Source organism: Physcomitrium patens, chromosome 17 (genome assembly GCF_059467195.1).
Source record: "Physcomitrium patens ecotype Gransden chromosome 17, ASM5946719v1, whole genome shotgun sequence".
Lineage (NCBI taxonomy): Eukaryota > Viridiplantae > Streptophyta > Bryopsida > Funariales > Funariaceae > Physcomitrium > Physcomitrium patens.
The window spans coordinates 13,562,314-13,577,064 of NC_143426.1; the positions used below are offsets into that span (position 1 = coordinate 13,562,314).

Sequence of the window (14,751 nt, forward strand, 5' to 3'; positions counted from 1 at the left end):
TCATGTAGACTATGGTGCAACTATTTTCGGGGATTGAATTAGCTCAGCAGAACATAATTTAATAAACTAGGTATATGAGACTTGACCCCTGCTTTCCACACGTTGTTGTGGTAGAGAGAGTTTGCCTCAAGAAAATGTTGGACCTCTGAGTGCCAGTAATTGCTTAAAAAAAAAATATATTTATAGCTTGTCTTTAAGAAGACAACTACATTAAATACACAAGTCTAGGATGCACAAAAGTATCCAAGATGTGATTAGATATCCTAAAATCACTTCTACTTCTGTGGAGATTCCTTCCATATATGTATCACTCAATAACTTTTAATCTAATCATCCAATTGGATTTAAAATTCTCCATAAGTTAATTTATATCTTTCACTACCTCTATACAAAAGAATCAACCATAAATTCATTATAGATCTTTGGATATTGCCTAATTGTTAGTAGGTACTAAACATATCAATTTCTAGGCACTCATGTACTAATTCTATCATATCTCAAAAATCCAAAGCTCAAATACTGTGAATTTTTTATATACAACTTTTCAACATAGTCACCTACACATATGAAAATTTTGAGCCAAAAATTCGTCTAAAAACTCAAGATATTACCCAAATCAAAATCTCTACTAAAAACAAATCACTTACAAATCTTAGTTTTGAATACTAACTTCCAATAGCTCTTTCTCTTTTGTTTAAGATTGGAATATATTAATTTCTTTGCATAAAGATTCTTTTACCTTTATGCTCTGAAAATCCAATAATATTCTTAAAGAAGGGAGACAAGATACATGATACTTTAAATCTTGGTGAACAATCCTTGGTGACGATGGGAGGCTCCAAAGTGAAGCTACTAATCTACCAATCTAGCCTAGTTGTGAGCATGTTTTGAAATTGTAAAATGTAAAATTGTAAAATGTAAAATCAGTTTTAATTTTGAAATCAGTTTTAATTTTTTAAAAATAAAATAGAAATACCATTGCAGATTTTAATACAAATGCTTTTAGAAATATTGTTGATTGGATTGCTTATGGATTTAACAAAAATATAAAAATATAAATATGTTGACATACATCTTACATTTTATAAAAATTCTAAATTGTTTAATACAAGATTTGAGCCTTCATGCAAGAAATTCTTTAAAAAATCATTGATAGAGATTGCAAAGTATCAAATCCTATCTGTTAGTAAATTTTATATTACTATGTACATTTTGCAATGTACAATCTTTCATGACTTGGTGGCACGCACTGTTTACTACTAGAACATTTGTTGTTTGTCTTACGTTAGAAAAAATTATGCTAATGCTGAGTTATTTGTACTTGATTTGTTGTAAATCATCAAAGTGTTTGTTTTAAAGACGATAATGCCAAACTTCTAATCACCTTAAATGAATATTGATCAAATGCCACTACTTCTAGCACAGAAGGGCTCGGTAATAAACTAAGGGACAATGAATGCCTAAAAAGTAAATATTCATCTTCATCTTGCTAGGCAAAGACCAGTGCTGCCCTTGATTACTCTTTCAAAAGGTTATAATACAGACGCTGAAGGTGACAGAAGGTGGAACAGCCACCGACCTCAACCATGTTTCCTAGCAACCTGCGGACAACAACTTCGCCTCTTTCGTGGGAGCAACAACCGATGTCACATCATCTGACGAAGGTAACTCACTTGTCCGAAGTGGTCCCATAAGTGGAGGGCTTGGACTCCATTGATCAGGTACCATGACGAAGTAAGTTGACATTGCCTTGCGAAACCTCTTTTTGTACTGTTTTGGCGAGATCACCGTTGGTGCTGCGTTTTTCGGTCCACCAAGTATACCAGATGCTTTCACCCAGGTCTCTAGATGTTTGTCCCATGTATATTGACGTATAAAATCAATTATACCTAGCACTAACTCTTGTCGCTCGTCGTCCACACCGACAAGCAAAGAATAATCCATTACGTGTACTCCCTGTCATACAATCCAGAAAAAATACGATGTCAGATAACAGCCTCGCTGATAATGCAGCCAAAAAGCCTTTTGATGTTTTCAAAAAAGACCAACCCACTTTACATCAAAGGTGTGCTCAAAAGATATCGAGTTAAGCATCTTTGGTCCATTCGTTCGAATGATGAAAAATAAAATAAAATAATAATAAAAAAAAAGTCCACATTGAAAGTAAAATACACCGTACAGAAATTATTGCATGAGTCGGAACTCCAAAATATAGAACCTACAATGATAATAACAAATCTTTGTGCTTAGGTGCATCTTTTGCCAGAAGTAAAGCACGCTACATATTTCATAAGGATTAAGCCATTCACGAAGTATGTAATCATGCAATACACAAAACAAAGAGTGACGGTGGTGTTTACTAACCGCAAGAAAGGCTGTATCATTCCAAACAGCCCTTTCAAGTAAACGCTTGGCTTTGTTACTGACAAAAATAGGAGAAGTTGGCATCATCTCCAACAGATTTTCATCAAGTAGCACCTTGTTGTTTCCTGTGAGATCGGAATTATACCTCGACCGTACAGATCCCTTGAGATCATAGAGGCGACTGACATTGCGTGCATAGAGAAGATTCTCCATAACAAGTAAGTCAAGTTCTTTGTTTCCTTTAGCCTGCCTTACCGAGACCTGCCAACAAAGTGTCCACATGGTGAGAACTAGCACAGCTATTCAAAAAATATTTAAAAAGCTCAAAATACTCTCAAGCAATCAACATTATTAATTTTGAAGCAATTAATGAAACATTACACACCCTGTATAGTCCAACAATCTTTGCAAGACACGTAGGACTCCCAGAATTAATAGATTCAGTGAGGTAGTTGAAGTATCGTGGAGCAAAGTCCAGGAATGATATTTTCTCAGTGCTCGTCACTTGTTTGACCACAAATCGATCATCCATAGTCTTGGCAAAAAACACATTGCTTTTCCCTCCATGAGCTCCCCATTTCTTGCATCTGCTCATTGAGCGAATATAATCCATATCTCCTCCACAGCACTTTTTCCGAAGTGCGTCAAATTGCTTGGCATAATAGCAAGTGACCCGGAACTCTACTTTCCCGCTTAGAACTGAAACTCCACTTTCCTGCTCTGTAAATGCCACCTTCACATCTCTCTTCTCTCTTGGTGTCAGTACTTCCGTTGAAGCAGTTCTCAATAGCTTCTCTTTGAGAATTAAATCATTTTCTACGTCGATGCAGGCGGTCGGCTCCTCCATTTGATGAATAGAATCCATCATGTTTGAGAAGTCTCCAACCTCATTCTCTTCACTCTCTCGTAACTTTTCCTTAGGTTTATCCTTGTCATTCTCTACAACTGCTTCCCGAAGTTCTGCCTGCAATCGGAAAATGTAATTGCAGTTGAATCAAAGTAGAAAATTTGAAAGAACAGTTGTAAAACTAAATACTCTATCTTGAATCAAATAATGTGGCTGTAATTGTACACAATGTGGTATAACAAGCACTACAATGATCAGCAGATACAACAGCATGATGGCGGGTGCACTGTAACCGCTTGCCTGATATTTTGGAGTTAGAAGAGCATATGCAATTATACTTGTAAGTTCATCGTCGTAGACATTGATTACAGTATCATGGATGCAGGGTGGAAGAGAGAGACGTGCTGCACCAGGTGCAGAGAGATGACCAGTAAGGGAAACGATCATAGGTGTTGATGGGTTTGCCCTTGGTGGAGATCCAGCAATACTACTCTGAGTAGATCCTGGAAGACTATACACGTTTTTATGAGGCAGATTAGACAATGTCCCTGCAGGGACCCCAAGTGAATCCTCGGATGATTCTTTGTCCTTGCCTACAGATCTTAATGGAGACGCTGGGCCATTTGATTGCAAGGTTGCATCACTTTTCTCGACCACTTCCCTGTCTTGCAAAGGTAGATCTCCACCGTGCACCAAAGACATCTCCTGAGAAGATTCGATGCCAATGTTAACCATCCCTCCGGGAGAAGAGATCACTTTGTGAACACCTAAACCTTCATGCACGTTAGAGACGTCCATGCTGCTGATACTTCCGAGCCAGACCCCTTCCAGATTTTCGGAGTCTGTAGGGATAGGGCTAAGGCCCTCAGGTAAAGGAGTAATTAAACTTGCCTCTCCTTCATTTGGACAATTGAGGCTTGCCAAAACTGCAAAAAGGATGTTTTTGAAAACTTAAGTCCCCCGAACTGCTATGCTTTGCCAATCATTTATAAACTCAAAAAAAATGTGAATTTTACTAGCATCAAACCAACAGAAAAAATATATACAAACAACCCAGATAAAACAAAAAAGAAAATCAGGTTCAAAAATATGCTTAACACAAGAATAATGGATATAGATTGTATGCATGAGAAATAAGTCAGGTTACATTGCCAAAATACCTTTGTTGCCTATCCTAAAACCTTCTTGGAGTGAATCCATATTTTCTGCACTTGCCAAATCTTCAAGGGCACCAGCAATAGGCAAAGGACTTGATAATTGTTTTGAGAGTCCAATGGAGCTGTTGAAATGTGTTCTTGAACTTTCCTCAATCTCATCAAGTAACAACGGGTGAACACCAGACACAGAAATCGTTGTCACATTCTTCGGCGAATTCGAAGCTACTGGAGAAGCAAGAAGCCGTAAAGCTCCTTCACTACCAGAATCACCACTAATATCCAAAATAGCTTGCGTATTCTGCTGCTTGGGAGCTGTCTGTTCGATAATTTCTCCGATACAATCATCCGCAAGTTCCTGCTCTTTTCGATTTCCCATATCTGGATTCGAAATGGTCATTCGTTCTTCCTTTCCTATGGAATTACCCTCTAAGTTCCTGGATCTTCCGAATGAAGAATTGCCAATTTTAGAGAGCAACAACGTTGAATCAAGAAATCCTGGATCAGAGGTCCTCATCGGATGTCGCACTTTGAGAGAGCCAGAAAGCTTACAGAGACATTCTTCCCAGGCAGCAGAAGTATCTGATAGGTGTTGTCTTATCTTATTCAGAGCTAGTATATCAGCCACCAATGGACCAGATAACGGTGCAGCCTTGTGTAATTGCGCCTGCAAGGCAGCATTCTAGCGATTATGTAACAGCAAACGGCTGAATAGCATGGCAAGCATACAACACAACCCTCGATTCCTATACATGATAAAAACTGGAATGATCTCATAAAACCTCAGGAAGTACTCTCTCCAAGATGTATTGCATGTATTATACGTTGAGTGACCTACCTCAACCTCGGCTTTCTCCCTCTGCAACAAGCTTTCTAACTCCACAATCTGCCGCCTGGCTTCAGAGAGCTTGGCACTGGAGTACACAAACTTTGAGCTTGAAATCTTTTCCCCAAGCACACCTATTGCATTAAAGATCTCTGCAAATACTAAATCGGATTTGTTTGCGACCTGTCTCATATTCCCCAAATACAGAGTAAAAAACTGTTCCTCCCATCATTAACACCAGGCAAAGCTTCACTTACAAATGCCAGGGTGCACCCTCACCCTCCAAACGACAACATTGTGCGAACTTCGAGGTAATGCTTGAAGCTGAACAATTTTTGGCATTGAGTATCAATTAGCATACAGCAGTCAAATGTACCAGAAGAACAAATTTTTAACTTCGTCAAATTCGAATACCTCATTCGCTTCATTCAGTAGCCAACCCTGCTGCTTAGGGTTGTGGAATTCCAGTTGCGGAGGAGGTACAGCAACCGAGTGGAGGTTGATAGTCGCATATTTAAAGCAAGCCACGAAGCTGCCACACCTGAACCCAACAACAAAAGTATATGGATGCCATAATCATGTAACTGCTCAATACGCGCAGCTCCAAAACATTGTTCTTGTTCTTAGTAAACAAATATGAACTTGCATCACGTTCACGTGCTTAGCAAACGAATAGTGCTAAAGCTAGAGCTTTCGGGCATTGCACTGCTACGTTGTATCTTCACTTATAAGATCCACAATCGGAAAAAATTAAGGTTTGAGCACATACAAGACACAGAACAACCAAGACGGCACCTACAATCACGCAAAACGTCCGAAGAGTACTCAGAAAAGATGCCAGAGAGCTATACCCATAAAATCTTAGACAGTCTCTATGCAAAGAGTGACCACAAGCAGCAGCACGACTGGCTGCAGCATGGTTTGAGAAACTCAGCTCCAAGAACTTGCCAAACGAAAGGCCCCAAGCAGCATCAGACATCACAAGTCTTCTTGTTGCTGGAGGAACACCATCTGTCCGTGGACAACGAAGACATCGATGCCACATCCATATCCTTCCATCTTTCTCTCCTGGAAGCTCAAAATCTCTCAGTCGTTGAACTGAAATAGTCAAACTCCCTTGGCGATGTGTATAACAATGAACATGCGAATCAAGCGGCTCCTCACAAGAACCACAGCTGCTAGTCTGTTGAGACTCAAACGATACATGTATGTATTAGCCTTACTGAACATGTACTATCTCGTACGTTTTTGCAATAAAACTATCGTATTACTTTTAGATAAATAACAAAAGTCCTTGAAACACTTGGAACCAGCTCCATAAAATAGAAGCATTCCGGAACTGGAAAGTACAGATAAAGTAAAAGTTAGCAAACGCACCACATTGAAAAGAGAGTCCTTCAAAAACTTCCCAAGAGGCTTATCAGAGCTTCCATAGTACTTAATACGCTTGAGGTGAGGACGCTCACAAACGCTTCCTTTGCGTAAGCATCGACTTGATAGGGAAACCAAGATACTTTGATGATCTGATAATGGTGAGGCAAAATCATCCTTCATCACAGTCCCCTGAGCAGTAGAGCCTTCATTGAAGTCCATATTCTCCTGCTTAGACAGTTGCTCTAGTTGGTGCAAATCCCCAACAGAAGAAAGCTGCATGCTTGATCCTTCTTTCTGTCCATACCAACAACGAAAGTGTATTACTCATTCAGTTACGCAGCTATAGATAGAAACAAAAGACATTGTTAAAAATAAAATAAAATAAACAAGACGCCTAAAAAGGAATGATGTTTGGTTGTACAGCACGAAGCTGTACACAAAGACAACTGGTGAAACAAATTAAAATACATGAAACAAGAGGACCTACCCAGGATAAGCGAGAGCTGTTGTGCTTCACATTCTTAGTTCCTTGAGGAGGATCTAGATTAGCACCAACTGCTAAGCTAGCACCTGAACCGGCCCCAGGGACAGAAACAATATCCATTTTAGATTTATCCTCCAAACCACGCATATCATAATTGGAGAAGGCAGCCGGAACAGCTCCTCTTGAAGCTTTTATCGGCAGTGATGATTGGGACTTATTACCTTGATGCTCGAATTGAGAGTTAAGTACCTAGCAAACACACAGGCAAGAAAAGACGACAAATTAGAATATCCTCCATCATGAGTGCCTAATCAAAGCAGTGAAGAGTCTGAAGATGAAATATCAATCCTCGAGGCAATTACACAATTTAAAGCAAGCCATAAAAATTGTTAACAATGTTGTATGAAAAGAGCAACATCAAACGATAAAAACTCTCGGTCACCCAGTTATCCACCGTTAGCAACAAGGAGTTGCAACCTTCATTAAAGCAAAATTACAAATTTCATCTAAAATGTACAATGCTTCATATTTAAGCCTGCTTTGCAGAGGTCGAGCAAGGTTCCTAATACCAGAAACAGTGACCGGTTAAATACTATAGTAGAAAACAAGCAGTCTAGAGAGTGAAACGATCACGTTCACCCAAGGAATAATGCTTACATGCGAATGTCCAGATGATGAGTGGTTTGTGAAGCCCGAAGTTGTGGAAACCGGCTTATCTGATGACCGTGCAGTGCCTTGCGCAGTGGACCCTGGAGATAAAAGTGAAAGTTCAGGTAGTGTAGCACCTTCGTCAGCCAAGAAAGAGGTCTCCAAAGCTAGATGGTAAGCAGCAAATACTGCGAACTGTACCACCTTCTTCACACTCTTCAATTCTTCTGTAGTTGCACCTCGGAGCAGGACGGTGCAACCCAAAGGTCTTGGGCAGCCTTCAAAAAATATCAGATACTTCGGACCTGGTCTACCCCCATGGTCCTTGTAATCATGCTCTTCCACAAACTTTTCAATGTGAAAGAATTCACATTGACCAAGAGTAGGAGCCATAAGGTATTCTGGAGAAGCAACTATCTGCCAGATTCAAATAACCAGTACACACCTCAGAGACATTTTCCATATAACAATTGAATGTAATCAGATGCAGCCAACGCATCCTAAAAGATTAGTATCAGGGATTAAAAGTTGACTGGAGATAAGATGCAGTTTCAAGGCTGACCTGGGCACCAGTACATCGAGCAATGCGTTCCAGAAGTGGCCGTTTGACATTCAAAACAACTGAAATGTCTTTCTCCAGCAACTTGTCCTGTGCGTATCTTGACACCGTTTTCTCCACCAAAAGAACATTAGGGTGGTAGGCTTCAATACGAGCAACTGTCATGCTGAGATGATCTCTTTCCTACAACCATTTATTGTCAGAGCCAGTTGAAAGGTTATGCTTATAGCCTTATCTAAACACAATCTTCTTTGGATCTCACAGACATGAACTGAACATTAGATTTTACAAATGCCTCAACCCCTTTGAAGCTCTCATGTCAGCACATCAAAATTTCGTAGTGGAGTTCACTTGGGAGTAATATCCCAGGTAGCTATATACACTTTCGTAAAAACATGTTCCGGACTATATTGTACTGGAGTGAATACCTTGCGCTCGGAATTAAATTCTTGTCAAATGCAGAACCCCACAATAACAATGCGCCTTAGGTCTAGGCAATTACCCCAACATAATTTCTTACTATACGACTTCGAATGAAACCACATAATTATGTCGCAATATGAAGAAAGCAGTGTTAGACACAGCTGGCTGCTGTAAAGGAACTATAATTCCAACAAATTTCACAAGAACATTTCTTCAGACATACAAACCTGTTGCAACAAAGTGTCGAGGGATGAAAGCTGATTGGAAACGCGGTGATACTCCAGTGCGCCACCCAATAAAAGTACACGTGGACTCTTGAAACGAGATGCCATGCGCCGATTTTGTACATTCTTATGACATACAATGCCCTTAACAACCATGCTGCTCAACACCATACAATGAAGGAAACATCAGTATGACCTACACCTATTCTGGACAAGTACCTAATCACGTACTTTGGTGAAACTCTGAATAATTCATCTCTTCGAGTACAGCAATTTTCAGTTTGGTAATCGAAGGACCAGAAAAATTACTTGATAATTGAAACAAATTTATTATTAACAATATCAAGTGATCACGTGCTTATCTCAAATCAGGATTATTCATAATTACACATGAAAATTTTGCTCAAGCACAGTACCATTACCTATCTTCGCGCCGTCCAGAAGCTATACACTTAACTTTCACATAGCCACCTGGATCCATACCACCTCCTTTACTTGTATCCGGTTTAACTAGATTGGCAGCTTGCAATGACAACGTACTCACAATTTCCAGCCAGCTGCTTGGGCCTCCATCTCTTAACTGTTACATACATAAACTCTAGCATTTGAAGCTTCAACAACAACGTTGGGCAAATCATAAGGAATTTATGCTACTTCCTCTAGAATAAGGTGTACATCAAAAGCACGTTTATCAATATCCAGTTATTAATAAAAATAAATAAACCCCTAAGTTGTCCCTAAAGAGTTCTTGCGTTAGTATCCCGCTAAATAGCATAAACCAAGCAGCCAGAAAGATGAAAAAGAGCTTCACTTCTAATACATACCCGCACATCTTCTGCAATAAGAAGCTGGGCAACAAGAGCTCTAAAATGACCATCAACTATGGCACGCATTGCTGCCTTGCTTCTGTTCTCACTGCTGCTGACACTCCCTGGCATTCGCGGCACCCACTCAACATCCTCGTCGTCCTCATCGACCTGTACTTGCCGACATAGGAGAAAATTTCAGTGCAAAAATTGTCTAGGCAAATAAATTATGAAGGAAAATTATACATCAATCGTGCGTATGATCAAGTGTCGATTATACATACGTTCGCTTCAGGCAAAAGCAAAAGAAAAACAATGTGGAGGAAGTCGGCAGCAAAAAATAGAATGAGATTAACTAGCTTATCAAACAAAACCGACCTTTATTGTAGCTGAAAGACTTTGCAACGATTCGAAACTAGCTGGACTAAGACTCATTTCTGAGAAATTGAAGTTACAACACATGAAAAAATGAAAAAGACATTAACATCCTCATTCATTAAAAAAAGTACGAGTGCGTCATTAAGTAAGGGAAGTTTAGCAACAAAGAAGAACCGCTTAAAGAAGCTGTACAAAGCAACAGAACTATGATATGACTACTAAGTATGCACTTTGAGGAAAGTAACATAAATTTCCCGCTTCTCTCAACGCTAATCATCAGTGAACTTCGTGTCACAAGGAATTATACATGTAAACGCAGGAATGTCTGAACTCGGTATTTACATACATGACACCTCACATCCGTTTCTAACAATCAACACACAATTCTTTGAACAGTTTACCAAGCTCATTTCAGCATCATCCTCATCCTCATCCTCGGGAGGCGGTGGAACCCAGATGACTCCATTACTCTCGTAGTCAACATTGGGATGGTCAATTTCATTTGTAACAGGTGGCACAAGAGTCTCTTCCTCGTACATCGGGGGTTCGTTGAGAATTCCATCAAGACTCTCAATGTCATCACATGATTGAGTAGTTCTCCACATTGCGGAAGACTCCCCATCGGCAATCCTGTTAATGGTACTTAGTAAGGTCGATTCATTTTGATAAGGCAATCAACAAAATTGAAATAAAAGTGTTACCTACACAACGTGGGCACCTCAACCACGTGATCAGCAATAAGTACTTAATACAAGTTCGATTTTGACGTACTTGAACTGTAATTTTGTCATAGCTCAACCTGCTGTAATAACGAAGATCGATGAAATGATGTTGTAAAGAAACAATACTACGTGAAAAATAGCACACAGCAAGCCGATAGAAATGTTAACATTTCAATCCAAGCCTCCCAAAGAAACACTATACCTAGAGTCTGGCATTTAAATATCTGCTAACCGGCTTTACTCTCTAAAAAGACTCATAAATGATGGTTGTACCAAATTAAATTTCACACCTGCTGTCGCTGGCTTTATCAACCAACACGGGAACTCTTTCCGCATGGTGAGAATCCTCTTTTGGAATATGTACATTTCCACGACTACCATCTCCATAGTCCAGGTCTAGGACGCTATCATCCTCATCATAAAGATCTCTTTCAGTCTTCTGACCTAGATCTTCCTCGTCATCGCTTCTGCACAAACTCAGATCCATTACCGACGGCATGGAGTCAAAAGGCGGCATATTCCACTTGCAACCAAAACCTCAAATGTAAGATCTAAAAGACGATTGTTCTCACTCATTAGAGGCCACCATCTCTTAGAGCTTGCGGAACATTCAAATCACTATCAGCAATGCAATTTTCAAAAGAAAAGTCAGCTGACCTGCAAAACTCATAGAAGCTTGAGGACTGGTCCCTCGATTGCATGTGCAGGCACGCAGTACTGTCGGGTTGAGTGCCCATGGATGATGGGCAGACAGGTTTCCCATCAACAGAGGCCTCCAAATCCACAACAGTGCCGTCAGATGCAGGGGTAGGTGTTGGAGAGTAGGATGGGTCGTAATTTCTGGAAAGGGTTTTGGTAGTTGAGCCTGATGCCATGTTGAAGTCGTACCCTGGCTCAGATGGACTCACAATCTGACTGGAAGGAGAGTCCACAGAAAGAATTACCCGATCGGTATATTCCTGCTCCCTGCGAAGTTTGAAACAGAAATTGCACACACGGACTCGTTCATTCTCGTCGTGGCCAGTGCGAGAGCAGAATGAGGCAGGAATGGTGTTAAGAGTGCATTTTCCACAAAAAACACGGCCGCAAATCCGACAGTGATGTCGCCTATTGAAGATCGTGAACTGAGAATCGCATTCGTAGCACATGCGACAGCTCCGATCGGGCATCCAAAAATCTCGAGACATGATTGTGGCATCATCCTCCCTGCTGCCAAGGCGAGGGATCCAAGAGCTCACCCGTTCTACAATATCTGCTAATGCATTAGCCGCTTCTTCCATCAGCCATGCCAGAAGGCCCGCATTCTTTGATAACGCGTGTTCATAGGCACAATCCACATGCCCAGAAAGCTTGATAGATAGAAGCCAGTGAGGACTTCCCTACGATTCTTTACGATGATTCAATACTCAGATAAGTAAACTCTTGTGTGCCTGTAATTGCTCCTTCAATAACATACAAATAAGCTAAATCCCTTTCATTTAAATGTAGCGCCCATGAAAGCAGCAACAACACTTCAGGACTCGGCCCACATCTGTCGTGCAGATCTGGACCTTGAGAACCAAAACCAATCCAATGAATCTGGAGTTATAATGCTTGGAGCAACACTCCGTTTTCCATTTCTTCCCTGCTTGGCTACGCCACCTGAAGTCCCCGCATAAGAATCAACCCTAATTGCAAACCACTTTTCAACGTTAAAATACTTCCACCGTGAAATTCTACACTTCAAACACATTCCTCGGCTTGTGATGACGCAAATCCTCAGTATTTGGAAAGTCTTCGTTTGAACACAAGACGGGGAAATTTCTGGCAATTACGCAGCAAACAAGCTCAATCAAGCAAGGACAGGGAAATCCTCATTGGGACATCCCCGCTCGCAAACTCCTGGTAAGTCCGATTTCCTCTATCATGAGTTGTCAGAAAGCGACTTGAACTAGAAGATGCCGCTGAAACTAAAGACCTAGAAAAATCTACCTTAGACAGTGGCTGACTATGTGGAAAGCATCACTCCAAAATTCAAAAACCACTTCACTAACTCCAAGCTCAAATTTGTAAAACCCCTCACAATACAACGAATGGCCTCCCACGCAGTACAGCCACTTTAAAAATCCACCAGCGAGAAAAGGACTGTAAGATCACAACTCACGAGACATGTCCAAAGCCAGAATCGCCTACTTCACTGCAGCCTCACACCTCCTAGTCGCATTACAAACCAGCCACGACAAAAGTATTACTCCACGTTTCATTTACCTTCAAACTACCGAAGTACGAGCGCTCTGCCAAGGCCTCCACGAAACCTCAGCTTCGAGATCGGATCATCGATCAATCTCAATGCCCGTAAATTATCCCTCCTTGTCGAAATCCTCCGACAACAAACCGAATCGGACGCCAAATTCGCAACCAAAATGAGATCAAAACGACGACGACGACGCGTAGTATGAACCCTGGATGCATGTATACTAGATGCATAATCAAGCAACGATGGTGCAATTATCGAATCAAACGCACACACACAACACGAACGCGGGCACTGAAACCCGAGCGAGGTGATCCAAGAAGAAGGCGATGCAGTGAAGAGTACCGGGCCCGGTAGAGAGTGGGCTTCTGGACCTCCATATGGGAACACGCTGTTCCTCTCCAGTGCCCTATATTCTCGGATATTCCCTTTGGCATTCCTCCGTCCTGTGCTCGTTCGTTGCTCTCCTGAACGATTCTAGTCAGTTCTCGTCGGTTCTCGTCCGTGGCTATGTTCCCTTTCCTAGGCCAAATTTTCCGTGTTTTTGAAAAAACACTTTTCCAATTAGGGTTTGTGAAGGAGAAACTTGGAGTGACATGCACACCTGACAATAAATGAATAAATAAATTTGAGAGAACAATCATAAGTCTGTACCATTTTTCTCTAGTGGTATGAAAGTTCCTTAATGGTAAGACAAATGTCAAAAAAAAGAAGAGATGGAAAAGAAATAGTTGGCAAACAATAGTCCCATGTAGGCCCCTAATTATACATGCAATGGATAGGGATTAGTTGAAGTATATATATATATATATATATATATATATAGGTGTACAAAACTTACTAATTAGGTATTCTTATGTCTGCCCATTAGCACGAGCATCAGAGCATACGATGGGATATTAACTATGGCTACTTAACCCAATGCAGCAAGTCAATTCAGGACTTGTCAAACAATATAAAAAAATAATAGAAATGTAGTACTTGATGTATAATCATGTAGATATATGTAACTAAAGAAAAAATATATATATATATATATTAAACTTGTTTCCAATTATGTGAGTTGTACAAATTTGTATTTATATAATATAAAAATAAAAAAATAAAAAAACACTTTACATAAGTTTTATTTTGTTGATTTAGATAGATAAAGAAAAAGTGCTTTATTTCTGAATTTTTCGTTTGTTCATAAGAAGAACAGCACCTAATTTTTTCCAGTTAGTATGAATAATCTTAATTTTCTTTAAAATATATCAAAATTGTAGGCATGTAAATTTTGGCACATACTAAATGTTAAAGATTAGGATATTAATTGAGTTTCCAAATAATAATGATTAATTATTCAAAAATCACAATTAAACTAGTAGATTTAGATCGTATTCCAGTAGAAAGACACAAATAACTATAACTATTTTGTCTCACAAATAGGAATTTTTAAATATGTCAAGATATTAGATTGGTTGTGAAGGTGGCAAAGTATTCCAACAACTAAAATTATTTTAAAAAAATAACATTTAATATTTCTATCATATGTTCATACTATTTTTATAAATGTAAATATAAATGAATGACAAAGTTGCATATTATTTTGAGAACTCTTGTGCACCAAGATATGTGTCTTAAGAGCGTATTGAAGTGTTTCTTTGTATGTCATAAAACTATTAGGTTATGGTCCTGAACAAGTTTGCATAATTATGTACAAGAGATTA

At 39.7% G+C, this 14,751-nt stretch overlaps 1 protein-coding gene across 2 annotated transcripts; it reads right to left on the reverse strand.

Moving 5' to 3' along the window:
• Positions 1-1,474: 1,474 nt before the first annotated feature.
• On the reverse strand, positions 1,475-13,359 carry LOC112294710 (1-phosphatidylinositol-3-phosphate 5-kinase FAB1A). 2 transcript variants are annotated; one of them, XM_024545469.3, is made up of 20 exons: positions 13,057-13,359; positions 11,467-12,476; positions 11,100-11,276; positions 10,489-10,717; positions 9,728-9,880; positions 9,326-9,483; positions 8,907-9,060; positions 8,260-8,439; positions 7,707-8,114; positions 7,271-7,298; positions 7,053-7,135; positions 6,569-6,859; positions 6,043-6,374; positions 5,606-5,732; positions 5,204-5,374; positions 4,372-5,032; positions 3,512-4,137; positions 2,750-3,328; positions 2,365-2,625; positions 1,475-1,956 (listed from the first exon to the last, which is right to left on the reverse strand). In XM_024545469.3, the coding sequence occupies exons 2-20, from the start codon at positions 12,087-12,089 to the stop codon at positions 1,594-1,596; spliced, it is 5,604 nt and encodes a 1,867-aa protein (XP_024401237.1). In that variant the 5' UTR covers positions 12,090-12,476; positions 13,057-13,359; the 3' UTR covers positions 1,475-1,593. The 2 variants fall into 2 exon arrangements, with proteins under 2 accessions (XP_024401237.1, XP_024401236.1); XM_024545468.3 differs by having other exon boundaries at positions 7,053-7,298; positions 13,057-13,329.
• Positions 13,360-14,751: the final 1,392 nt, after the last annotated feature.